This window comes from Oryza glaberrima, chromosome 9 (genome assembly GCF_000147395.1).
Source record: "Oryza glaberrima chromosome 9, OglaRS2, whole genome shotgun sequence".
NCBI lineage: Eukaryota > Viridiplantae > Streptophyta > Magnoliopsida > Poales > Poaceae > Oryza > Oryza glaberrima.
In genome coordinates this window covers 9,051,170-9,077,703 of record NC_068334.1, presented here as the reverse complement: position 1 = coordinate 9,077,703, position 26,534 = coordinate 9,051,170, and the positions used below count along the sequence as shown (strand labels likewise).

The window sequence follows — 26,534 nt, the reverse complement described above, 5'->3', positions numbered from 1 at the left end:
GATTATTCCTTATGGGATACTCAAAAATAGATATAACAATTGAATCCCCACTGGCGCAAGTATTCAGTTGATAACTCTTACGGGGAATAATGAGTGGTCCATTCGTTGAGCATGAGAAATCGCCTTATGACCATGAATCCATGTTGATTATATCCAGAACAAGTCCAAATTGAAGGTATGATCCTTGTGTTTGCGTAGTAGGTCAACCGTGAAGGTGAAATAACAAGTCGGCGAAGGCATAATCATCCATTAGCAACAGCAGAGATGTCAGGGCCGATGAAGCAGAGGTGTTGGTGATCATGTCAGTGATAATAATCCTTCAAATTGTTGAGAAGACGGCGAAGCTTGAATAGTTTTCTTGACGTGAGCGTGTGTATGATAAAGATTGATGCAACGCCCCTTGATTTATGAAGATGGCAGTAGAACTTGGTGTTATAGCTGTTGCAGATGCTTCACTTGGAGGAAAGTAGATGTTGTTGTCCAACTCATCAAAACTGAGCTGATTGGTTGATAACTCCAAACTCCCGAACATGTAGATTAAATTTCAAACTTGATACTGGAAAAAATTGGAGTAGATTGTGGCGGCATGAAGAAGCCAAAATTGTCAGTGAAATAATTGAAGTTACTGAAGTAGAACGTCTGCTCCGAAGCAAAGACGAAGATAATGACTCCTGGAGTTGACTCGTTGGTTGATTAATTGATTGCTTCAGCTTGTCGAATTTTGAATCTTGTATTTGTGTAGCCCCCGACTGTAGCTTCTTGTCGTCGAGTAGTCATTGCTTAAGTGAAGATATGTGTTGAGGATGTCCGAGTAGAAATATTGAAGATTGGAACACCACTTGTTGTAATAAAATAACACGGCATCATATTTGGTGACGTACGCCGAGGTGTCGAAACTCTTGTAGTCGTCGTGGTTGGTGAAGTAGCAAAGCTTGCGAAGTAGAGGCAATAGAGTTTGCCAGTGCCGAAGATAATAAAGATGAAGTTGCTCCACCATGGTGACAAAGTTGCATAGCCGTGATGAAGTGAACACGAGTCGGCGGCAACAGAAGCAAACCGGTAGCGAAGATGCATAGTTTTGAAGATAAAAACACCAGTCGACGGCGGCATAATAGAATGATGACGAAAACGCGTAGCCATGGAGGTGAACAAGCCAATCGGCCTCAGACAAGGCGGCCAGCAATGAAAACGATGACGTCCATCAGTAGTGGTAGCAATATAAACCAGCCGTAGAGGCGAGAGCACTAGTCAACAGCAGACGAGATGACCAACGGTAAAGACGATAAGGCCAATCAACAATGGCATAATCATGCAGCCATGGAAGTGAAGAAACCAGTCGGCAGCAGACGTAGACAGTTTGCGTTGAAGGTGATGACGCCTATTTGCGGTGGCGGCGACGTGGCCAGCCGTGAAGGCGATAGTACCAGTTGGCGTCATACGAGGTGGCCGGTCGGAGAAGATGTAGACGTCCTACAACGGCTGCATAATAAATCAGCCGTGTAGGCGGAGACACCAGTCGGCAGCGGCGAAGGCGAGCCGGCGGGGAAGACGTAGACGCCCAACAACGGCGGCATAATAGGCCAGCCGTGCAGGTGGAGACACCAGTCGGCGGTGGCGAAGGCAAGCCAGTCGGTAAAGACGTAGACGCCCAACAAACGGCGGCATAATATGCCAGCCGTGTAGGTGAGACACCAGTCGGCGACGACGAAGGCAAGCCGGCGGTGAAGACGTATACGCCCAACAAACGGCGGTATAATATGCCAGCCGTGTAGGTGAGACACCAGTCGGCGGTGACGAAGGCAAGCCGGCGGTGAAGACGTAGACGCCCAACAACGGTGGTGTGACCAACCAACCGTATAGGCGAAAACACCAGTCGACGGCGGACGAGGCGGCCGGTCGGTGACGAAAACAACGCCCAACAACGGCGGTGTGACCACCCAACCGTATAGGCGAGGACTCCAGCCGGCGGCGACGACGGTAAGCCGATGGTGATGTTCTGACTGATCCATTCCTGTAACATAGGAGATAAGCTTAAAGACATGAATCCCTTTGATGCATATCTGGATCTGGATCCTGCAGAACAAACATATAGGATGAGTAGTATCTGATGTAAATACAGTACTTGAGAAAGATTCAGGTACTAAAAGTATTTATAAATATGTATTTCTCCTCTCGTCAATTTTGATTTCCCCGAGCAGATGACTCATTACGTTTAAAAACTCTGCCCGACTAGTCATAGCCACCAAGCACCGGGAGTCGGCCTAGGCACTTCCCAAACATGCATATGAGTGATATGAGTTCGTCATTAATGGAACAAAGTTTCACGGATCAGAATTTACTGCTCGGGTACTTTTGCAATTATTAAGAGAAGAAAACAAATTTATCTTATCTCTATGCTTTTGATTTATACCGAATAATACTTAGCACCTTGCGTTACTCGGTCCATCCAACGAGCCCCCGGGTGCTAGGAATCGGCCCAAAGGCAACTATCCATCGACAAACCAAACGGAAAGCATAGGAAGATAGAACTCCATAACTCGATAAGCACTTTTGTACTCAGATTATATCGCAAGCAATCAAGATAAATATTATGAAAATTGTTTTAAAAATATGATATAACATCTGTAGCCCCCGACTCACTAGTCAACGACGAACCAGTTGACATAGTGAGGCAGAGGAAAAGGAAAATATCATATAAAGAAAAAAATTAATGATGACTTAGCTTTTTCGTATTCCCTCGGTGACAATAGAAGTAGCCGATGTGGGAACGAAGTCGTCCATCAATAACAATGAAGACACCAGTTGGCGGCGACGAAGGCGGTCGACGGTGAAAGCGAAGATGCCCACCAACGGCGGTATAATAGGCCAGCCATGTAGACAGAGACACCAGTCGGCGGCGGCAAAGGCAAGCCGGTTGGTGAAGACGTGGACGCCCATGAACGGTGGTGTGAACAACCAACTGTATAGGCGAGGACACCAGTCGGCGGCGACGAAGGCAGGCCGACGATGAAGTCGTAGACACCCAACAACGACGGCATAATAGGCTAGCCGTGTAGGCGGAGACACCAGTTTGCAGCGGCGAAATCCAGCCGGTCGGTGAACACGTGGACGCCCATGAACGGTGGTGTGACCAACCAACCGTGTAGGCGAGAACACCAGTCGGCGGTGACGGAGGCAGGCCAGCGGTGAAGTTGTAGACGCTCGACAACGGCGGCATAATAGGCCAGCCGTATAGGCGGAAACACCAGTCGGCGGCGGCGAATGCCAACCGGTCGGTGAAGATGTGGACGCCCATGAACGACGGCATAATAGGCCAACCATGCAGGCGGAAACACCAGTCGGCAGCGGATGAGGCGGCGGTGCACAAAGGCGAAACCCCCGAGCCCGTGGCGGAAGCGGCGTAGTCAGGCTGTGTTGGCCGGGCGAAGACCGAAGTCCCCGACGTGCGGCGTCGCATCCAGGTCGTGCGTGCCCTAGGAGCAGTCGGGCCGCGTTAGGCACGCAAAGGCGGCGCTGGCCCGCAGCCCCCAGGCGTGTGGAATCTCCAAATATGCGAACAAAATAACCAACACAAGCTTCAGTTAAGTTGCGATTATAAATAAATCTAATTAGCAATTAGAGATTAATGCTCTGTAGGTATAATGCACGTGTCGGTGCATATATGCAGTATGCATGTTGGTTCGTTTGCCAATAGCATGATTGACTGGAGATTTGGCCAGCATTAATCCAGCAACACATGCATGGATTAATACGTGGCAGAGATGACCTCAGTTGGATGCCGCCCGTCTTGTCACCAGTACATGCAAAAACAGAGAAAGCACAACAGAGCAAATTAATCTGATTAGAAAATCTAATGATGATAGATTGGAGTATCGGAGGACGCCATCAGGGAGAGATCGGTCTTGCTGCCTCACGACACCAGCGAGAGGTCACCACGAGCACTATCGCGAGCGCGATGCGAAGCCACCTCTGGCACCGCTGCAGGCACATGCAGCCCACGATCTCCCTCCTCGCGTGTCGGCGGCGGCGGCGTTCTCCGGTCGGGCGGAACTGATGAGGCCTCGTCGGGGAGATAACTCCTAAAAGTGGCATCTCCTTCTTAGTTAGATTGAATCTCTCCTGACTGGTTTGAATCCAAGTCAGAGAACGAGAGCTCGTTGAAGTTGTCGGCGACGAGGAAGCGACAATCCCGAAGCGAAGACGAAGCCGGCGACTCATGGAGTTTATTCCATCGCACTTTTCGACGGGTAATTCGACGCAACCCCTACCTGGCACACAAACTGTCGAAACATGAGTTCGACAATAATAAAAGAGGGTAGCGCACGAGACCTAAGAGTGGATGGATGCGGAGACAAGGATTTAGACAGGTTTAGGCCCTCTCAATAAGAGGTAATACCCTACTCCTGTTTGGGGATTTGAATCCACCGGGTGTAGTATAGATCTGATGATCATATGTGCTCATGCCCCATAGAGGGCCTCCTGCCCGCCTTATATAGGATGGGGGGCAGGATTACAAGATTAGAAACCTTAATCAATACAGTATCGGTTTCCTAAATCTACTTTACAATCTTATCAAACTAGGACTTTAAGCCGTTCCATAATATACAGGGAAACGTAATACCCAAGTCATGATCTGTTACATATTCCATAGATATAAGTTATCCCCTATAACTAGTCGGATAACCATGCCGTGTGGGTATGGGGTACCCATAATCTCCACACCACTGCTCGCCGAGGAGGAGTAGGAGGAGGAGAGGAGGAGTTATCGCTAAGGCGCTGAGTCTGGGGGGAGGAGATAAAGATGGATTCGTCACAGTTGGTGGTTATTTTAATATAGCGAAAGTATTTTTGCAGTCAGTGGTCCTTGACAACCGCAAGGAAAATTGTATTTTCACTAGCGGTTGGTAACTGGAATCCCTCTCAATTATTTTCACAAGCGCATTTTTATCAAACCCGCCAGTTAAAAGAAAAGGGTAATACTATGAAAAATGATTTTTCTATAGTAGTGCGCGGTCTAAACACGTCAATTATATATGGCAAACTGTTTTTAATCCCTCGAGGGGATGTCCTCTCTGGTTTATTTACATGTCATCCAAATAGTTATGAAAAAAATCACAATATAGTTTAGTATGTAATATATCAATTAATAAACATGTAAGCTTAAATTTAACTTCTACAAGATGAAAAAAGAGGAAATATCGATTTCCAATACCATCCTAATATCCCTAAATGTGTCTGAATATAGTATATATACTGATCTGGTGGTGTACACACATCAAATTAAACAAGGGCATGTACAACTGCATTCAATTAATGGGATAAGCACAATCAGAAATGAGTGGTGATTAACATAATCGACGCCCATACGTTTGTCATAATTAAAAAATACAGCTACTAAGATTTTCAATTAAAAAATATGTTGATTTTCTATTACAACTTCAACCGGTGGTATTGGTACTTGGCTACTTGCTATCTATTTGCGATCTTCATTTTGCTATCTAGCCTCTTTGATCGTCGTACCCATGTGTTTTTAGTTAAAAATAATGGGAGTATCTGTCCTCTTTGATAAATTAAACAAATCGTCGTACCCATGTGTTCTTAGTTAAAAAAAATCATAAACAAGTTACAATATTAAATAAAAGAATTAATACATAGTGATGATGATTTCTTTATAGTACAGTTGAGGGCGGATAGTCTTTTATTATATACAGGACAACTCCAACCTGTCATATTTGTCAAACGGACGTGCTCTATATCCTTTAAAAAGAAATACTGTGCTAATTCGAACATATATATTTTTGGCTGTGTATAGTACATCCAATTTAAGATGTACGTAGAGTCTGAATTTTAATCCATTTTTTATTAAAAAACCGAACAAATATATTTTTTTTCACTACATTAGCTTTTGCTTCGAAGTGCGCGTGCTATATATATATATATAATTGCGCCCATTTCTTTCCTCCAGCATCTCTTAGTTCACGTTGGTCTCGTGGCACATCGGATCACTGGCCGGAGGCAACAACATTGATCGGCGAGATGGACGGCGGCGGCGGCGAGACCTACGGGTACGGCGGCGGACAGCGGGAGGGCGGCTGGGCGTGGTTGGCGGCGGCGGCGGCGGCGGACGGCGTGTTCTCGCGGTCGTCGTCGTCGGCGAGGGAGGACGACGAGGAGGACCTGCGGTGGGCGGCGCTGGAGAAGCTGCCGACCTACGACCGAGCACGGACGGCGCTGCTGGCCTTGCCGCCGGACGGCGAGCTGCGGGAGGTGAACGTGCGGCGGCTCGCCGCCGACGAGCAGCGCGCGCTGCTGGAGCGCGTCGCAGGCGTCGCTGACGACAACGCGGGCTTCCTCTGCATGTTCAAGGAACGTTTGGATCGGTAAGGCCAAATTAATCGATTAGTACCACCAACCGCGGTACTATAAAGATTATAAAGTCACGTAACGCTTTTTTAACTGGGACTACAAATGAATTTTTATATGTTCTACTTTTTAATCGGGGCTATAAATGAATATTTTATGTCCTGGCTTCAATTCAGATCAAAATTAATGTGATTTTTACATGACCCATAAAGATCACTTCTCTAGTAGCAATCATTTTTATACTAGGACGGGTAATCAGTCAGAGGAGTGCTCAAGCGTGTAGCCGAGCTCTATCGTGCGCGGTTTCTCTGCTATTTTTTGCGATTACGTACACGACGTTGAACACACCCCACACACACCAACACGTACCGTTTCCCCGTAAATTATATGCGCTCAAGGACTATATGTAGTTTTGAAAATTTAAATTTGGTGGTATATTTTTGAAATTGTGTTGCAGGTTGCACCGTACTTGTACTTTTAGGAATTAAACAGTACCAAAAGTGATGATCCATAGCACGGAATTTTTTTAAAATAAACTTATGAGTGTATCTTGTAAGGTAATTCAATGATTAATTTTCATGTAGTCAGTTCATATGCTTCTATATTTATTTGGTCATCTCCACAGGTGCAGTATATTTTGGATAGAAAAAAAGTTAAAGTAAATTCCACTTTATGCCACCTTGTATTACCGTTTGTTTTGCTTTGGATCATCCTTTAACCAATGTTATTACTTTGGATTAGTCCCAACTATTTTATCCATCTATATTCGATTTATTGTCTGTCAAATAAATGGTCTACATTCCCAAAAAAAAAAAAGAAATAGTCTACATATAGTTGTGGAAGTTTATTGACAAGTAAAAACCAACGTATTGGAGATTGTTCATATGCTTGAGAAGAGAGTCGGGATGGTCCAATGTGAACCAAAGGCAACATTATCCGGTCCAAAGTGAAAACATTGATGAAAGGCAATCTAAAGCAAAACATCGGTAATAAGAGGTGACCCAAAGTGAAATTTACTTTATAAAAAACATATCCTTTTGTGTTCCTATATTTTTTTAAAATCGATAATTAAGACCAAGATGATCCATGTTAAATTAATTTTGAAACTTTTATTTCCAATCCTCAATTGGAAAATGTTTCCTTTTGTTTTTTTAGACAATGGAATATAACATCCCGGCCTTTCTTCAAAAAGAGCTACAGCCAATTATTACAAAGTAGCATCCTAGAAAAGAGTGTAGTTCAGATAAAGAGAACACGCCAAACAAAAACAAAGGAAACCAAGCCAAAATAAGGAGAACACATTTATTGAAGTCTACTTGTGAACCTCCACCTATGATTGGCAAATAGTTGAATAACCATCGACTCCAACTTGCGGCACGCAACTTTTAGGAACTCCCCATCATCCTCACATCTTTATAGTTGTGCCCAAAACCGGAGCCAGTGCGTTGCCCTGAAATTACTTGCATATAGAAAATAGATGGTGATTTGTCAAAAACCATATCATTTCTACTCAACCATAGAACCAAACAAATGGCAGAAGCTCCAACAAGTATCAGTTTACTCTTTTTCTTTTTCTTGTCAACCCCTAAAAGCCACCCATAAAAAATATGAGATATATAAGTTGGAAGGTTAAAACCAAAAGAAAACTGAACTGCTCTTCATATGAACTTTGCATAATGACAATCCATAAACAGATGTTGAATAGAGTCATTTTTCATACAAAAGCAACACCTTAAGCTACCATTCCAATTCCGTCTTGCCAAATTATCCTTGGTTAACACAACCCCCTTAAGCAAGTACCACATAAAGATCTTAATCTTAAGCGGCATCTTAAGTTTCCAAATATAGTTGTTCTTCTCAACATAACCATTGTTAATTAAAGCTAGATACATTGACCTTACTGAGAACCTATCATTCTGATGATAATTTCATCTGAAACAGTCAGAAGAAAGATTCAATTGAATATGTACAATAGAAGCACACAATTCATGCCAGTATATAAGATTCTTACCAACTAAAGCTCTTCTAAAAGAAACATTAAGCGGAACAGATCCCATAACAGTGGCAATAGAGGATGATTTCCTTCGGACTATAGCATATAAAGATGGATATTTATCCTTCAAAGCCAAGTTACCTAGCCATTTATCTTACCAAAATCTTATTTGTTCCCCATCATTCATGATACAAGAACCCATATCTAAAAAAGTACTTTTGACTTTCATAAGCCTTGACCAAAAATGGGAATCACCTTGTTTCTTGTCAACTTAGGTTATAGACTTATTATAAAGATACTTCCTCTTCAATAAGTCCTGCCAAACCCCTCCCTCATTTATTTGCTTGTACAACCACTTACTCAAAAGACATTTATTTTGTAATTCCAAATTATGAATTCCAAGGCCTCCTTGATCCTTAGGTTGGCAAATGATATCCCATCTAGTGAGTCTATACTTTTTCTTATGATCATCCCCTTGCCGAAAGAATCATGATCTATAATAATCAATTTTTTAGAGAACCTCTTTCGGTATCTCAAAGAAAGATATCATAAACATAGCTAAACTCGAAAGTATAGAATTAATCAAGACCAACCTTCCCCCGACAGATAAATGTTTACCTTTCCAACTACTAAGCTTTTTCTCAATTCTTTCTACAATTACTTTCCAATCTTTATTAGAAAGTTTCCTAAAATACATTGGAATTCCTAAATATTTAACAGGAAAAGAACCTAACTTACAACCAAAGATATTGGAATATTGATCATAACACTCCTTTGCCTGACCAAAATAAAATAATTCACTGTTGTGAAAATTTATTTTTAAGTCAGATAGCTTTTCAAAAATAGATAAAATCAATTTCAAATTCTTTGCCTGTTGCAAATTATGTTCCAAAAAGATAATGGTATCATCTGTATATTGCAATATAGACAAACCATCATCCACTAGGTGAGGAATAATCCCTTTTAAGAGACCCACCTCTTTAGCTCTCTTAATTAACAGAGCAAGCATATAAGCTACTATGTTAAAAAGGATTGGTGATAAAGGATCCCCTTGCCTAAGACCTTTATATGTTTGAAAATTGTTACCAATTTGATCATTTACTTTTATACCAACATGACCACCTTAAATAAAAGAAGCTATCCACTCACAACATTTAGGAGAGAAGCCCTTCATCCTCAACATCCTCAACGTCTGTTGTACAAAGGACCATTTTACTTTATCATAAGCTTTTTCAAAATCAATCTTAAAGATTACACTGCTTTTATCTTTATGATGTAATTCATGCAGTCTCATGTAAAATAACCACTCCTTCCATAATATTCCTACCTAGAATAAAAGCCATTTGAGTGGGACTAATAACTTTTTGAGCAACCCCCATTATTCTATTCGTTGCAACGTTGGTAAAAATCTTAAAACTAACATTTAGTAAACATATGGGTCTACACTGTTGAATCTTAATGGCATCAACACACTTAGGTAACAGAATTATTGTGCCAAAATTAAGAGAAAACAAAGATAGAGTACCCTTATGGAAATAATTAGAAAGCTCCAACAGGTCATTTTTAATAACATTTCAAAAAACTTGGTAAAACTCCGCCGGGAAACCATCCGGACATGGTGCTTTATTATGCTCCATATGGAAAATAGCCTCCTTAATCTCCTTTTCAGAGAAAGGTTGCGTTAAAGCTTCATTCTCCAACTGAGAAAGGTTTCTTATCAATTCTCCTTTTCAGAGAAATGTTTTCTTTTGTGCAGGGTTGGAATCAAGCTTCCGACTATTGAAGTGCGGTATGAGAACTTAAATGTGGAAGCAGAGTCATATGTTGGCAGCAGAGGTCTTCCTACCATTTTCAATACCTATGCTAACATATTCGAGGTATCTGCATCTACTTTGAGAAAATAACTATGTTAATAATTATAACACCTGTCCATCTATATGTCGGAGGTCCAAATTATAACAATTTATTTAGATTAAAACGAGCTCCACGCCGAATACAACATGATAGTCTTTAATTCCTAATTAACAATTAATAATTTCAAGCATATAGAAAGCAAATGCATGCATCTATTTGTTGGAGTGAATTATAATGGTTTGCATGAAAACGAAGACTTCATTAGCAGATAAATTTCGAATTTAGTTGTTATGAAATATTAATCCATCTTAGCGATGATTATTTTTAAATACAGATTTTCTGAATTCACAATTATGACTTTCACGTTCTATATGAATTGATTGCTAGTCATATAAACATCATATATTTTCACATATACAAATTTAAAATCAATATTTCGCAAGTTTGAAAAATGGTTAATGTACGTATATTTAGTCCATTTGTAGACGTTCCAAATTAACTGCTAAAATAAAAAAAAAGTGTTTCAAAATTATTATTTATGGGAAACAGACGGTTTAATATTTTTTTAAATAATATGTACACATATATTCGAACAAATAGTTCCAGAAAACAAAAAACTGATCTATATATAAATATGTTTTTATATGTCAGAAAGTAATCTGAAAAACAGAAAACTGGTCTATATTCAATCGAAGTCTTGATATTTTAACAAAACCAAAAAAATATGAGAAATCCAAGAATGCGCCTAAGTTTTTTTTTTTTTGGAAATTGTGCCAATTTCCTCAAGGAATCCAGAAAGATTTGACTACCTGTAGTTACGAGACTAAGCATGCAGAGGATGGGATTTTCATTTCATTTTATATGATTGCATTAGCATCCTCTATTTTCCATGTGTAGTGACAACACTCACTTCCAAACAGGGCCTGGGGAACGCTCTTCACATAACACGAAAAAAGAAGCAAAAAATATCGATCCTTCACAATGTGAGTGGGATCGTAAAGCCTCACAGGTAAATTCCTAGTAATTGATTGTTTCCAAATAATTTATGTGATATAAGTTAACCTTATCTGTTGTTTGCAGAATGACATTGCTTTTAGGTCCTCCTGGCTCAGGAAAGACATCACTACTGATGGCCTTAGCTGGAACACTCCCATCAACTGTAAAGGTACATCTTTCATGCTTTCCTATGTAGTATGTGGCTCACCTATATATAGGGCTGTTTGAAGTACTGATATGATGAAACACTGCAACTACAAAAGGTATCAGGGACTATAACTTATAATGGTCATACAATGGATGAATTTGTGCCCCAAAGATCAGCAGCTTATGTTAGCCAACATGATTTACATATGGCTGAACTAACGGTTCGTGAGACGGTCAGTTTCTCTGCAAAGTGTCAAGGAGTTGGCCATCACTATGGTAAGATATGGAAATGGCGAGTTTGAGACTCATTAATCATAAATGTCATATCAGATCAAAATATTAACATTTTTGTACAAAATGTTCAGATATGCTAATGGAACTATTGAGAAGAGAAAAGGAAGAAAACATCAAACCAGATCCAGAGATTGATTTATATTTGAAGGTACGATGCAATTCATAAATCGCAACTCACCTCAACCAGAGTTGAGTTATGCTTAGTTGTTTTTAAGCATCTATTGATGTTCTGACATAAGATTTGATGAGGAACATTAATTTCTCATTTTGCATATGCAGGCTGCTACAACAGGAGAGCATAAAGCCGAGGTGGTCACAAATCACATACTAAAGGTGAATGAGCATTATGTACTTGTATTGAAATGTTTTTTAATTTACAATAAATTCATAGTTGAAAATTGCAAGTCATTCCCATGTAATTTGACATGTACGCGCCATAATAATTCTTTACTGTGTTTCTAACCATTGAAGATCTTGGGATTGGATATATGTGCTGACACAATCGTAGGAAATAATATGGTGAGAGGTATATCAGGAGGGCAAAAAAAGCGACTAACTACAGGTAATTTATTATTGGAGTTAATAAATTGGCATATGGTGACAAAAGCTAATCCACCTCCTAATATTGACGCTATAGCGGAGATGCTGGTAACACCAGGACGAGCACTTTTCATGGATGAGATATCAACTGGACTTGATAGCTCGACAACATTCCAGATTGTGAACTCCATCCGACAGACTGTTCACATTCTTGGTGGAACGACAATTATTGCATTGCTACAGCCTGCGCCCGAGACATATGAATTGTTTGATGAAATAATTATCCTCTCAGATGGTCAAGTTGTCTACAATGGCCCTCGTGATCATGTGCTTGAGTTCTTTCAATCGATTGGATTCAAATGCCCTGAGCGAAAAGGTGTCGCTGACTTCTTACAGGAAGTTAGTTTCCTCACTGATTTCCATCATGATAGAATCATAGGATTAAATTTGATCTGAATGCTTAAGTCTGACTTATTATATGTGAAATGTGATAGGTTACATCAAGGAAAGATCAGAAACAATACTGGACACATGGTGATTCTACATACCGATATATTTCTGCTGCAGAGATTGCTGAGGCATTTCAGTCTTTTCATGTCGGTCAAGCAGTAAGAACTGAGTTGGTAGTCCCATTTGGCAAGGGCAAGAGCCATCCTGCTGCGCTGAGAACATCAAAGTATGGTGTTAGCATGAAAGAACTACTTCAAGCTAACATTGACAGGGAAATATTACTCATGAAAAGAAACTCATTCCTCTATATATTCCAGGCAATTAGGGTGATTCTCTGAAACCAGCACATCTTCCATTGTTTACCAGCACAATAACCTATAAAATTTAAATGATCAAAAGTTAATTTGGCCTCTTATTATGTTTTCTCTGAAATGTTCAGTTAACAGTCATGGCAATAAATACAATGACTGTCTTTATGCGTACCAATATGCATCGTGACTCCATAGAAAATGGGAGGATATACATGGGAGCACAGTTCTATGGCATGTTGATGATCATGTTCAATGGGTTGGCAGAAATGGGCCTAGCTATTGCAAAGCTCCCGGTTTTCTTCAAGCAATGGGATCTATTCTTCTATCCAGCTTGGACGTATTCCTTGCCATCATGGATCCTTAAGACCCCTATCTCCTTCCTCAATACGATTTTTTGGGTCTTCCTAACATACTATGTTATTGGATTTGACCCAAATATAGAGAGGTAAGGAAAACAAAATTCTAACTAGCTTCAATAAACTCATGTTAAATAAAAGATTAATAAAAACAAAGAAAATGATGCAGATTTTTTAGACAATTCCTAGCGCTTTTTGTTATGTCTGAGGCAATATCTGGACTTTTCCGCTTCATTGCTTCCCTTACAAGGGATCCGGTTGTGGCAAGTACTATGGGCTCATCCTGCATATTAATTTCTATGCTTTCAAGTGGATTCATCCTATCAAGAGGTACGCAAACTATCTATGAAACACCAGAATGATATGTGGATAAGTTCTTACATAATTTCTTTATTGGATGTGGTACTTGTATGAATATAATTTGTTTTATGTTTAACAGAGGAAATTAAGAAATGGTGGATATGGGGTTACTGGATATCACCCCTGATGTATGCACTGAACACATTGGCAGTAAATGAATTCCTAGGTAACAGCTGGAACAAGGTAAAAGCATATTTATGCGATCAATTAATAGCCATACATCAGAATATGTCTCGCTAAAACATTTGGTTATCATCACATAATAGACAATATCTGGTTTTAGCGAACCACTTGGAAGGCTAGTTCTGGAATCTCGTGGGTTTTTCCCTGAGGCCAAATGGTATTGGATTGGTGTTGGTGCCTTGCTCGGATATGTGATTCTATTAAATGTCCTATACACCAGCTGTCTCATATTTCTCACATGTGAGTCATAGAAAATCTTGAATCTTTTATTGTTAGTAAATAATGCTATTATTCTAAAAGATCTACAAATTCTAATTTTATTGCACCATGTACTCTGTAGTATTGAACAACAACCAGCCAATAATGTCCCAGGAAACTTTCCATAAAAAGCAAGCTAATATCACTGGTCAAGTTTTGGAAGCACCGTCTGGAGAGCAGGCTACCGACAATACAAGATGTAAATATTTTTTTGGACCACTAATCTAAAGTTTAAACAGGAGATGTCAGTTTATTGCTGATGTGCGTGTGGTATGTGTACCAGGTACTGTGGACGTTAACAACGATGAGGCAACTTCAAACCACATGATAGGGAATTCTAGTTCAGGAATTAAAGGAATGGTCCTTCCATTTGTACCTCTTTCCATCACGTTTGAAGATATAAAATACAGTATAGACATGCCAGAGGTACCCCAAATATTGCCAAGTCTACCAGACATGCATGTTCCATATGGAAAATTGCATCTATTTGTACCATTTATGAGCAATCTTTGAAAAAAAATAGTCTTGACCAAACAAAACTTGTAGGCACTGAAAACACAAGCTACAGAGAGCCGGTTGGAACTACTGAAGGATATTAGTGGCTCTTTTAGGCCAGGAGTACTTACAGCTCTTATGGGTGTCAGCGGTGCAGGAAAGACAACACTATTAGATGTGTTGGCTGGAAGGAAGACTAGTGGATACATAGAGGGCAATATTACCATCTCTGGCTACCCAAAGAAGCAAGAAACCTTTGCTAGAGTTTCAGGATATTGTGAACAGAATGACATCCATTCACCAAATGTAACTATTTATGAGTCCCTTATGTTCTCTGCATGGCTCAGATTACCTACTAAAATTGATTCTGCAACAAGAAAGGTCAGATAAAGAAAATACTTTCACTTTATTCAAATACAGAGTAGTGCATAAAAAAGAAAATGTTGTCTGAACTGATATAGAATGCTATAAATGAAAAATAAAATTGACATGAATATTCATAGCAATGAATTTTTTTTATTTCATGGCAGTGTATTTAACATGAATATTCATGTATTCTTTTACATGTTATCCAGATTGTTTTTTTAATCTTTTTTTAGATAATGTTATTTTTTTATCTTATATGCAGATGATTATTGAGGAGGTCATGGAGCTCGTGGAGCTTTATCCCTTAAAAGATGCTTTGGTTGGATTGCCTGGCGTGAGCGGATTATCAATTGAACAAAGAAAAAGGCTAACAATAGCAGTGGAACTAGTTGCAAACCCATCTATCATTTTCCTAGACGAACCAACATCTGGACTTGACGCACGAGCAGCAGCCATTGTCATGAGGGCAATTAGGAATACTGTGGACACAGGAAGAACAGTTGTTTGCACAATTCACCAGCCAAGCATTGATATATTTGAATCCTTTGATGAGGTGAATGAAATCATACTTGTATAGTCCATTTTTTTCTATCATGCAGACATAGACAAAAGGAAAAGTAAATTGTTGGTGGGTTATAACATCGTTTGCTGATCCACTCAATTCATTATAATGTTGTTAATATTTGCAGCTTTTCCTAATGAAACGAGGAGGCGAAGAGATTTATGTCGGTCCACTAGGACAACATTCATGTGAATTGATTAGATATTTTGAGGTTAGAAAAAAGAATAGAAAGTAATATATGCTTGCCTTATTGCATTGAGAAACATGCTATTGAATCGCTTTTATTTTCTGAAGGCTATTGAAGGTGTCAGCAAGATAAAACATGGCTACAATCCTTCAACATGGATGTTGGAAGTGACTAGCCCAATGCAAGAACAAAAAACTGGCGTAAACTTCACTCAAGTTTACAAGAATTCTGAACTATACAGGTAACTATATATTGGGTTGTCCTTCAGTTAATATAATATAGTTTGATCATGGAACTATAATGGTTGCCCCACTAACATAACACCTAAGATCAAAGCGAACTTTACTCCATGCACCAAATGACTGGCTCCATAACACTATAAGTGAGAAGTGTGTCCAAGTTGGTGGCATATGCAAAATATTATGTTCTATACTAAGATATGAAAAACACAAATACAACATTCCAAAAGGACAATAATGTAATTTTTTTTATTTTCCATTTGTAATAACTAGACAAGGTAACAGCAAATGAAAAAAAATTGAAATGCAGATAATCCTGAAATCATAATATTGAATTGGATATGCTTCAAGTTATCACCAAGTACCACAATTTTTCAATTTTATGAAGAAGGCAATAGGAAATGTTATCATTTGACCATGTCGGTACTTTGCTTTCATTACAGGAGGAACAAAAATTTGATAAAGGAGTTAAGCACGCGCCATGAAAGTTCAAGCGACTTATCATTTCCAACTCAATATTCACAGCCCTTTCTTACACAATGTTTGGCTTGCCTCTGGAAGCAACGTCTGTCATACTGGCATAATCCTCGATATATTGCTGTGAAATACTTCTTCACCATTATAGTTGCATTGTTGTTTGGAACAATGTTCTGGGGTATTGGCCAAAAAAGGTAACAAAGTAATATAAAAACCACAAGAAAATAGCGCGTATACAATCTTTTACATATTCAAAGGCTGCCTCTAGTTCATCTATTGCCATTTACTAGATATATTCCACTGTTGCAGGAATAATAAACAGGTCTTGTTCAGCGCCATGGGTTCCATGTATTCTACATGTTTGACCATGGGAGTACAAAACTCTGCTTCAGTTCAACCAATTGTCTCTATTGAGCGCACAGTCTTTTATAGGGAAAGAGCATCGCACATGTACTCCCCTTTGCCATATGCCTTGGGACAGGTTAAATTCTTCGACATATGAGTCCCTTATAATGTTGTAAGATACTACTCAATTTCATCAGCAATCCCCTCAGTATGGGGAAACTAATGGCCAGACAATAAGCCCTATTAACATATAGTTCCATTGCAGGTTGCAATTGAACTTCCGTACATCTTCCTTCAGACCATAATATATGGCATGCTAGTGTATGCTATGATAGGATATGAGTGGTCAGGTGCCAAATTCTTTTGGTACCTTTTCTTCATGTACTTCACTTTGTCATACTACACATTTTACGGCATGATGGCGGTGGGTCTAACTCCAAATTACAACATGTCCACTGTTGTTTCCACAGGATTTTATACCATGTGGAACCTTTTCTCAGGATTTCTAATACCGTTAACTGTAAGTGAACCAACTTTTCAAAAATATCTAGCCAAATTATCTTAAAGCCATTGATTTTCCTAATATGGCTCTTTTTATCTACAGAGAATTCCTATATGGTGGAGATGGTACTATTGGATATGCCCGGTTGCATGGACGCTCAATGGGTTGGTTACCTCACAGTTTGGGGATGTATCAGACAAGTTTGATGATGGAGAGCGTGTATCTGACTTTGTCAAGAACTACTTTGGTTTCCATCATGAGTTATTGTGGGTCCCCGCTATGGTAGTTGTCTCATTTGCTGTTCTTTTTGCCTTCCTTTTTGGACTCTCACTCAGGCTATTCAATTTCCAAAAGCGATAACTAACAAAGGCATACCTGAGTTTCAGAGTTTTAACAGAGCCTGGTTAGCAGAAATGTTACTATAGGAGGTACCTGCAATAGTTTTATGGTATGTAGGTTGTCAGTCATGCAGGTTGTATAATTTAGCTTGCAAACTGACTGTGTTCTCAAGAAATTGAAAGCTCTTTTGCAAACAGACATACTGTACACAAAGATAAGGGGCTGCTGATCCGCGGCTAGTCGCGTGGCCGCGCATGCGCGCGATCAGCTGCCCCCCTAGTCTCTCTAGCTTCTCTTATATACTAGTGTATATACGTATGTATATACTATATACATACGTATAAATTTTGTATACGTAAATACAACATTTATACGTATGTATATTGTATATACAATATACATGCGCACTTCAATGTATAAAAATATACATATGTACATAAAGTTTGTGTTCGTACATATAAAAAGTCTAAAAGATACACTTATACAAACTTTGTATACGCATACAAAGTTTGTATGTCTACGTATACGAAGTTTTATAAATACGTATTAAAAAAGCGAAAATACTAAAAAGATACGGAAAGACGAAACAGAAAAAAACAAAAAAAAAAGGAAACCGTAAACTACAAAAAATACGGAAAGAAAAAACAGAAAAAATAAAAAAGATACCGAGAGCGCCGGAAAAAAAAGAAAGCGTCGAAAAAGAAAAAAAGAAACCGCGCCATCCGCTGCCCTCCTCTCCGCACGCAACGCGACCAGTCGCGAATTAGCCTTCTCGCACAAAGATAGATGTAAAATACCACACGATGTCACTACTACGAAAATGACTTTTCCGTGCGGTCAAAAAGGGTTTTTCCGTGCAGAGGTCTTGCCCGTCTGCACCCAGGTGCCTAGGAAAATAAATATTTTCACGTGCGGGCGGCCCAACTGCACGGAAAAATACATCTTCCCGTGCTGTCGTGTTAAGTGGACCGCACGGGATAATCGATTATCTCGTGCAGTCCATTTGTACCGACCGCACGCGAAAACAAAAATCCACCAAAAAAATAGTCGTTGCCGTCGCCGCCATCGCAAACCCTAGTTGCCACCGCCACAGCTCGTCGCCGTCGTTGCCGTCGCTGTAGCTCGTCGTCGTCCTTGCAGTCGCCGCCCCCGGATCCGCGCGGGGAGGGGCACCGAAGCCGGATACTATGGGCGGAGGGCGGAAGGGGCGCCGCCACTAGATCCGAACGGCGGAGGGGCGCCACTGCGCGGGGGGGCCGGGGGGGCGGACGCGCTGCCGCCGTCTGCCTCCGCTCCTAGCCACCTCCTCCTCCTCGTCGGCGGGGGTGGCGCGGATTCGCGGGGCCAAAGGCGCCGCTCCCAGGCACCTCATCGTCGGCGGAGGCGGCGAGGCGGAGCCACCTCCTCGTCGTCCCGTCGCCCGCTGCCGAGCCACTCGCCTGCCGCCGCGACACATGAGAGGAGAGGAGAGAAAGTGCGAGAAGAGGTGAGAATAAGGATGAGGAGGTGAGAGAGTTGGAGGGAGGATAAGTATGGAATTTTTGAAGTGTTGAGAGGGAAAAAGGAGGGAGGGTATTTTCCTGTGCGATGCTCTTAAGAAGCCCGCATGCGTGCTGTCCTCTTAAGGGTTCGCACGTAAAAATGGGAGAACGATATTCACGTGCGGTGGCTGTTAGAGTTTGTGTCGAATATGTGTACGTAGTCGGTTACTGTTTAGGACTTGGAGTTGTACTAGGTATAGAGGGGCGTACCTGTTGTAACCGCATGGCAACTTACCATAGTGAGAGGGAGCTGCTACCGGCGGCAACCGACCGTGAGTCATTAGAACTCTGATACGCTGTAATATGTTGGATCAGGGACGAGCGCCCGTAATCAGTGCCCCGGATATGTAGGTGTTGACGGTCATTATTGATCAGTTTCAACCATCAATATTACCAAAATAGAGGAGAACTAGTGATGCTTGCAATGCATAAATATGTTAGAATAATAATATTCCACTAGTATTAGGTGTACTAACCTTTTGCAGAGAATGACAATAAAGTGGAGGAGAATCGACATCAACTCAGACGATAAATCAATCGGATGATGTCGAGAACTAGACTTATGTATGAATAGGCCAAGAACTCAGAATTGACACGATGAATTAGGCCAAAATTCACAAGTCTGCGGAGTGGAGAAGTTCAGGAGGCCACCTGCCGATTTTGGGCCAGGATGGGCCGGCCCTGCTTCGGTCGAACCTCCCCTAGCGCTGTTGGATCCAGGTTCTGGCTGGACGGCGTGGATCACTCCCCAATGACGGTTGGAGGGCAATTCCGACCATTCCAACTGCCACAACCGTCATTGGCAGCCTATATAAGGACTTCACTCTCTTCAATTCAACACACACCTCAAGCAATAGCTCTCTCATTTCTCTCAAGTTTAGTTTAGTAGTATCTAGCTGGTGGAATAGGAATAGAGTAGAAATCAGGAGTCCGGAAGCCTTTGGAAGAGTTCGGGTATGGCTCTAGTAGCTTTTCTCTTCTCTTTTATAAGCTTTGTACTTTTATTGGAATACTCTTCTATATACATTTATGGTATTGAAATACTCTCCAAGTATATGAGTACCTACTTTATATTATGTTCATGTTATACTGAATATACGACTAGCTTATCTGGGAGATGCTTTGGTGTGGGTATAATGTTTGCTTATGCAATTACTCTATGTCATGACGATGATATTAGAGTAGTATCTGGTAGTTTAGACGTGGTGTCTAGATTATGGGATATCATTATTTGGGGTTATATATTGTGGATGAGAGGTGGGCCGCTAATGGTGACAGCTCAGTACGGTATTCCTCCCCGCCGGTATATAATCCTAAGTTAATTCCCTGGGGAGGGTATTCCTCCATATTTAGCCCCGGTTGTATGGTCATGACGGGCTGTCGTAAGGAACTCGGCAGTCAGGGGTGGCTTCTCGAAGTACCAGGAGGGCATCGGATAGAGGGTATTAGCTAGTATATCAGTTAACTAGAATGTATGTATACTATGTATATTAGAAGTATAGGAATAGATTTTCTTTCTCTTTTCTTTCGACTTAGCTTAGATGATATATTATGAGAATGAGTAGTTAATGCTTGTGTGTCACTCTACCCTTGGATTACCTTAACCCATGCTTAGAATATGATTATCACAAGTAATATATAAATTATTAGTCAAGTTCTCTCTACATGATCTTCCCACGGGATAAAATAAATACGATACCCTTGGAATACTCTTGGGTGAAATGCTATAATGGTATATCCGTGTGCTTGCGGATGAACTCTGTAACCATAATATACCAGAAGTATTTATGCGCCATTGCTGGGAATTATATTTCTAGTAATGTCATTAAGAAATACCAACAAGCATTTCTGGCGCCGTTGCCGGGGAAGATTCATAATAGAGATTACTTGAACTAAAACTTTATATTTACCTCTGTATAATCATTTTCCTTTGCAGGCTAACCTTGGTTGTTTTCACTTTTGTTGTGAGAACAGGGTAGTACATGACTGGTTTCAACCTGCCGGAAGCTGTCTTTCGGAGCGTCAGACCGCGAGTCGTTGCTCCGCAGAAAACTCTACCGACAGAGAAACCAGCCATACCAGCGCCACCGACCTTCAAGACTATGGCGAGCAAGACTCTTCGCAAGTTCGATGCTCCCTCTGCTGACAATGTGGCCATTGGGCCGCAGGTCAACATTGGGGGCATGGATTTCAACTTGAAGTCCAGCCTCATCACGATGACGCAGGCTAGCCCGTTCTGTGTCAAGCCTAATGAGGATGCCAATGCTCATCTGCAACAGTTCCTGGAGATCTGTAGCACGTACACCATCAAGGGCGTCAGTCCCGACGCTATCAGGCTACGACTGTTTCCGTACTCCCTTCTCGGGAGAGCAAAGTAGTGGTTTTATGCCAACCGTGCTGCTGTCAATACCTGGGACAAATGCTCGATGGCATTCCTCTCAAAATTCTTCCCGATGGGCAAAACCAATGCCCTTCATGGAAGGATTTCAAGTTTCCAGCAGATAAGGGATGAGTCTATTCCGGAAGCATGGGAACAACTGCAGGAGTATGTGGCCACCTGTCCTCATCATGGGATGGACGACTGACTAATCCTGCAGAATTTTTACAATGAACTCACCCCGGTGTCACACGATCACTTGGACACGGTAGCTAGAGGAGCCTTCTTGTCTAAAACGGTTCAAGGAGCCATTGAACTAATAGAGAAGATGGTCTCCAATATGGGTTGGAGCGAGGAACGACTCCAATATGCGCTAAGCAAAAAGCTTGCTGCCAATGAAAAGATCCTAAAAAACATTAATGTCAAGTTAGATGGCTTCGCTTCTGCTTTTCAAAACCAGCTGAGCTTCAATAAAATGATAGAGACCCAGTTAGCTCAGTTGGCATCCTTAGTCCCTGCAAATGATACTGGGAGGATTCCGGGGCAACCTAACTCCTCCGTTGAAAATGTTAAGGCGATCACGACGAGGGAAGGTAAGTCCACTCGTGATCCGCCATATCCTAACCCTGTAGGAACTAATGGGATACCAAAAGAAGCGCCATCTAATGACTCGGCTGACAAGGAAGTTTAGCTAGAAAAGACCGTGCCGCAGGAGTACTGCGACACACGGTTGCTGTCGTTTCCTCAACGGAGTAGGAAACCGTCAACGGATGAGCAATTCGTTCGTTTTGTTGAAGTAATCCAAAAGATCCACATCAACGTGCCGTTGTTGGACGCTGCGCAAGTGCCAACATACGCCCGTTATCTCAAGGACATACTCAACAACAAGAAACCGCTCCCAACAACGGATGTGGTCAAGCTGACGGAACAATGCAGCAACCTGATACTCCACAAGCTCCCGGAGAAGAAGAAAGATCCGGGGTGTCCTATGATCACCAGCTCGATCGGGGCACAACAGTTTGACCAGGCCTTGTGCGACCTTGGAGCCAGTGTCAGCGTCATGCCAAAAGACGTCTTCAACAAGCTCAACTTCACGGTGTTGGCACCAACACTGATGTGCCTTCAACTGGCTGACTCGTCAGTCCGTTACCCGGCAGGGATAGCGGAGGATGTGCCAATCAAGATACGAGATTTCTTTATCCCGGTAGACTTCGTGGTGCTGGACATGGACACGGGAAAAGAGACGCCGCTCATCCTGGAGCGTCCGTTCCTTAGCACCGTAGGAGCCAACATTGACGTGGGAACGGGGAGTATCCGTTTCCACATCAACGGCAAGGAAGAGAAGTTTGAGTTTCAACCGAGGACGGAACAATGCTCTATGGTCAGAATAAAGTACGGGCCGAACCCATAGAATATTCAAGAGGTCGAAGTGGAGCCACCCAAAACGGACAGCCTGGTGAAATTCTTGTCATTCCTAACCCCCGCCGAGTTAGTCCGTTCTGGCTCCATTGTGCAGAATGAGGAGGCGATTGTCTCGTCTGTTCAAGGGGTCCGGCTCTTCATCAAGTCATCATGACGAGTCTAGTACTCGTTCATCAGCTGATGTCTCGATGGAAGACGCCGAAGCTCCGCGATGACTCCTGAACGACACCGACCTCGACCTTGTCAGTGATCGGGAGAGACAAGCCTACTACATGCTGAGTGACCGGGAGTATGCTCACACGCGAGAATACTCACCGGACCTGCTAAAAAAGATAGGTATGGATGTTGAATTTCGTTCTATTTGGAAAGCTGTTGGTTGGCAGAGATTTGATGTGGTAGATGAGCCTGGTTCTCGTTTGCTTACTTTACAATTTTTGTGCACTTTGAAAGAAATAGAAGATGGTATTTCCTTTCGCTTTTTCCGTGAGGAGTTCACACTTACATGGAAAGGCTTAAGTACACTTCTTGGTTTTCAAGATTCCTGTAAAATCGATCTCTAGAAAGGAATTTCTGGGTTCGAGAAAAATAGATTTTGGGAAGACATTTCTGGTGCTCCAATATGCAAGAAACCTAGAATGAATGATATCCATAATCCTACACTTAGGCTCATGCACAAATGGATTGCTATGACTTTGTTTCCTAGAGGTGATCTGAGACTCATTAGGGGAGATGAATTGATTATCATGTTTGCCATGGTTAGAAAGATCAAAATTGCTCTTGTGAAATGTATGATAAGGCAATGGTTAGAAAATATAAAGTTCTCTGCTCCTGTGGAGTGCACTTGTCTGATTACTCGGATAGCAAAAGGGCTAGGGGTCGTTAGCAACCAAATTGCTTTTAACTCAGCCGCTCGTCCGCGTATTGATGAGGCTTATCTAGTGTAAGGGCATATTCTGAAGCTTGGAGCAGATGGATCTTTGATTTACTTTTTCCCCGATTGTACAAATAAAATCCTATGATGTAATAGCTATGTTATGACCTCTAGACCACAATCAAGGTGTAGAGTGTGGTGGTACCGACGGGAACCGGTCAAACTAGAACGATTCATGTCATGTGGGTAAAGTTGTACAAACTATGCAGAGTTCTCAAAACTAATCGATTAATCATGCTCGCGGTCATGAGCGGCTTAGTGAAATGTCAATATTATAGATTTATGTTTTCAAATTGTGTTTGTGAAACATGGGTTTGAAAATGGTAACTTGTGTTGAATTATATGGTTTATGGTATATTGATGATGAATGTGAGACTTGATGTCGGTTTAGGCATCAATAATGATTATATGATGATATTATGATGACTATTATGTTATATTTATGTTCATGTTTTTTGAATTGAATTGTCAACTTTCTTTACAAATGTTTGTGAACCAAAATTTGCCTTTATGCTATAATTGAGCTAAAGACAACCTTCCATTGAATTATGGCTTTGCATATAGAATGTTAGGTTTGATTTGTGCTTACCAGTATATTAATTTGATTGATGTACTGTCACGCCCGGAATTTCTATCCAAAATTCCAAACGCTTACATGTGCGCGAACCCTCGTCCAGGAATCAGCCGAGGCACACAATAACAAATTGATAATAGAGTACAATTATTACTCTAATTAATAAGCGAATAAAATGTCATTACAGAGGTAGATAGTCCCTCTCAATCAATAAAGATCTAAGCAGCGGAAAATAAGATAAACGGCGCAGACGATTCCACTCCACAGGCAGCTTGACCAGGGCTACACCTAATCCTCCACACCATCAGCATCACTGTAGAACTCCTCCTCTGATGAATGATTGCAAGGTGAGTATATGACATACTCAGCAAGCCACGCAGCAAATATGCAAGTGCACAAAATAACAAAGGATGGCATAATAGGGTTTCATTTGCATAAACAGCATTTAATAAACATTTCAGAATTTAGTAAAACAGTTGAGTAATAATTAAACAATATTATTCCAACGCTATACAACATACCCTGTTGCATAGGCCCAACCATTCTGAACAACCAATCCCGGCTGCACAGTTCTATCTCCAAACCAGGAATATACCATTCCAAACCAGGAGCTAATCAAATTATTACCAGTCATAGTATCTTTTATTATGATGAGAGGTATGAGACTAATCACGAAAGACATTGTTAAACCCGCCCATAACCGCGGGCACGGCTATTCGAATAGTTTTACTCTGACCAGAGGTGTACCACTGTACCCACAAGACACAGCCCCACGACATGTCACCATGCGCCTTGATACCACCACGGTACCTCAGAAAGGAGCTGTGACAGTACCCCTCGCACAACACAATCCACCACAGCGCACCGTTCCTGGATCATAATCACCCCCTTATAAACAAGGCATGGACTCCCCAGCGACCCCCGTGGGCTTATCTCCGCCACTTCTCAGTCTGGTGCCCCGCAATGAACCATGCTATACAAAAGGTAAAGCCGTTGCCCACGCTGGCTTGTGGTTGGCACGGTTAATGTTTCACAACCGAAACTCGTGAACCGGTCCTTAATTGTCATGAGCACGACCATCAAAACCATGTGCTCACAACCCACCATTAACAGGTTTTAGTTGGCAAATTTATTAATTAACCAATCATGATTAACCATCATGAGTTATCATTAAGCCATTATTAAATAATAGTGAGTCATAAGTTATCCCAATAGTGTGCTAATGTTTCTAAGCATGGCTAAGCAATCACATCTAATATCTAGCTGAACCAATATATAAAGCTCAACTAGTCAATTTATAAGAACCCAAGGTATCAAGGAATAAAGTAATCAAGAACAAAAGGGCTATAACAAACAATAGGTTAATTCCACCCAATGACATTCGAAAATAAATGCAATAGTTGAATAGAAACAATAGCTTTAAACGGGATCAACATGTTCAAAGGGGTTGTTTGGGATCTGTGTGACTTGCCTTGCTGGCCTTGGAACTCTTCAAATTCTTCCCCTGCGAAAACGGACTCTCCGGAAACGTCGGAATCTAAACAGAAAAGAGCAAAACACCAAAACAACACATAAACAAGCATGAACAGTACATGTGGATATTTTTAACATGTAGATCTCAATTTTAGAAAAATTTAGAGACTTGAACCAACTAAATCCGAGCTAAGATGAATTAGTTATGAATTTTTAAAGATTAAATCGGATTAAAACACTTATATGGATTTTAATTGAATTATGACGCAATAATGAATTATTTTTGAAAAGGAAAAGAGGATTTATTGCGTCAGCGGCTAGGGTTAGCGGTGGACCGGGTGCACAGCGACGGTTCACGGGAACAGACGGCCGAGATCGATCCATCCAAAACGAACGGCCGAGATCGACCGGTCCACGGCCGGACCACGGCGGACGGCATCGATGGCGTCAGCGGTGACGTCACCTCCGGCGGCGACCGAACCGCGCGAGCTCGCCGGCGAACGACGGCGTGGCGGCGCGAACGGAGAGCACCTACGGGTAGCGGACGGCACGGCGAACTCACCGACGACCAAAGCGACGGCGGACGATGACCGGATGAC

At 41.5% G+C, this 26,534-nt stretch overlaps 1 protein-coding gene and 1 non-coding gene across 2 annotated transcripts; one reads left to right on the top strand and one right to left on the bottom strand.

Moving 5' to 3' along the window:
- The first annotated feature begins 6,036 nt into the window (after nt 1-6,036).
- On the top strand, nt 6,037-17,643 carry LOC127783698 (ABC transporter G family member 47). The gene is made up of 24 exons (XM_052310890.1): nt 6,037-6,380; nt 10,113-10,233; nt 11,131-11,219; nt 11,291-11,375; nt 11,470-11,629; nt 11,719-11,795; nt 11,927-11,980; nt 12,119-12,209; nt 12,285-12,586; nt 12,682-12,963; nt 13,077-13,393; nt 13,474-13,634; nt 13,744-13,847; nt 13,931-14,087; nt 14,188-14,304; nt 14,389-14,531; nt 14,652-14,981; nt 15,229-15,519; nt 15,656-15,739; nt 15,823-15,956; nt 16,398-16,625; nt 16,741-16,912; nt 17,042-17,296; nt 17,381-17,643. The coding sequence occupies exons 1-24, from the start codon at nt 6,037-6,039 to the stop codon at nt 17,636-17,638; spliced, it is 4,356 nt and encodes a 1,451-aa protein (XP_052166850.1). The 3' UTR covers nt 17,639-17,643.
- Nucleotides 17,644-21,626: 3,983 nt separating this feature from the next.
- On the bottom strand, nt 21,627-21,733 carry LOC127785506 (small nucleolar RNA R71). Its single transcript, XR_008019757.1, has one exon. It is a non-coding gene; the product is annotated as a small nucleolar RNA R71 (small nucleolar RNA).
- Between the last annotated feature and the right edge of the window lie 4,801 nt (nt 21,734-26,534).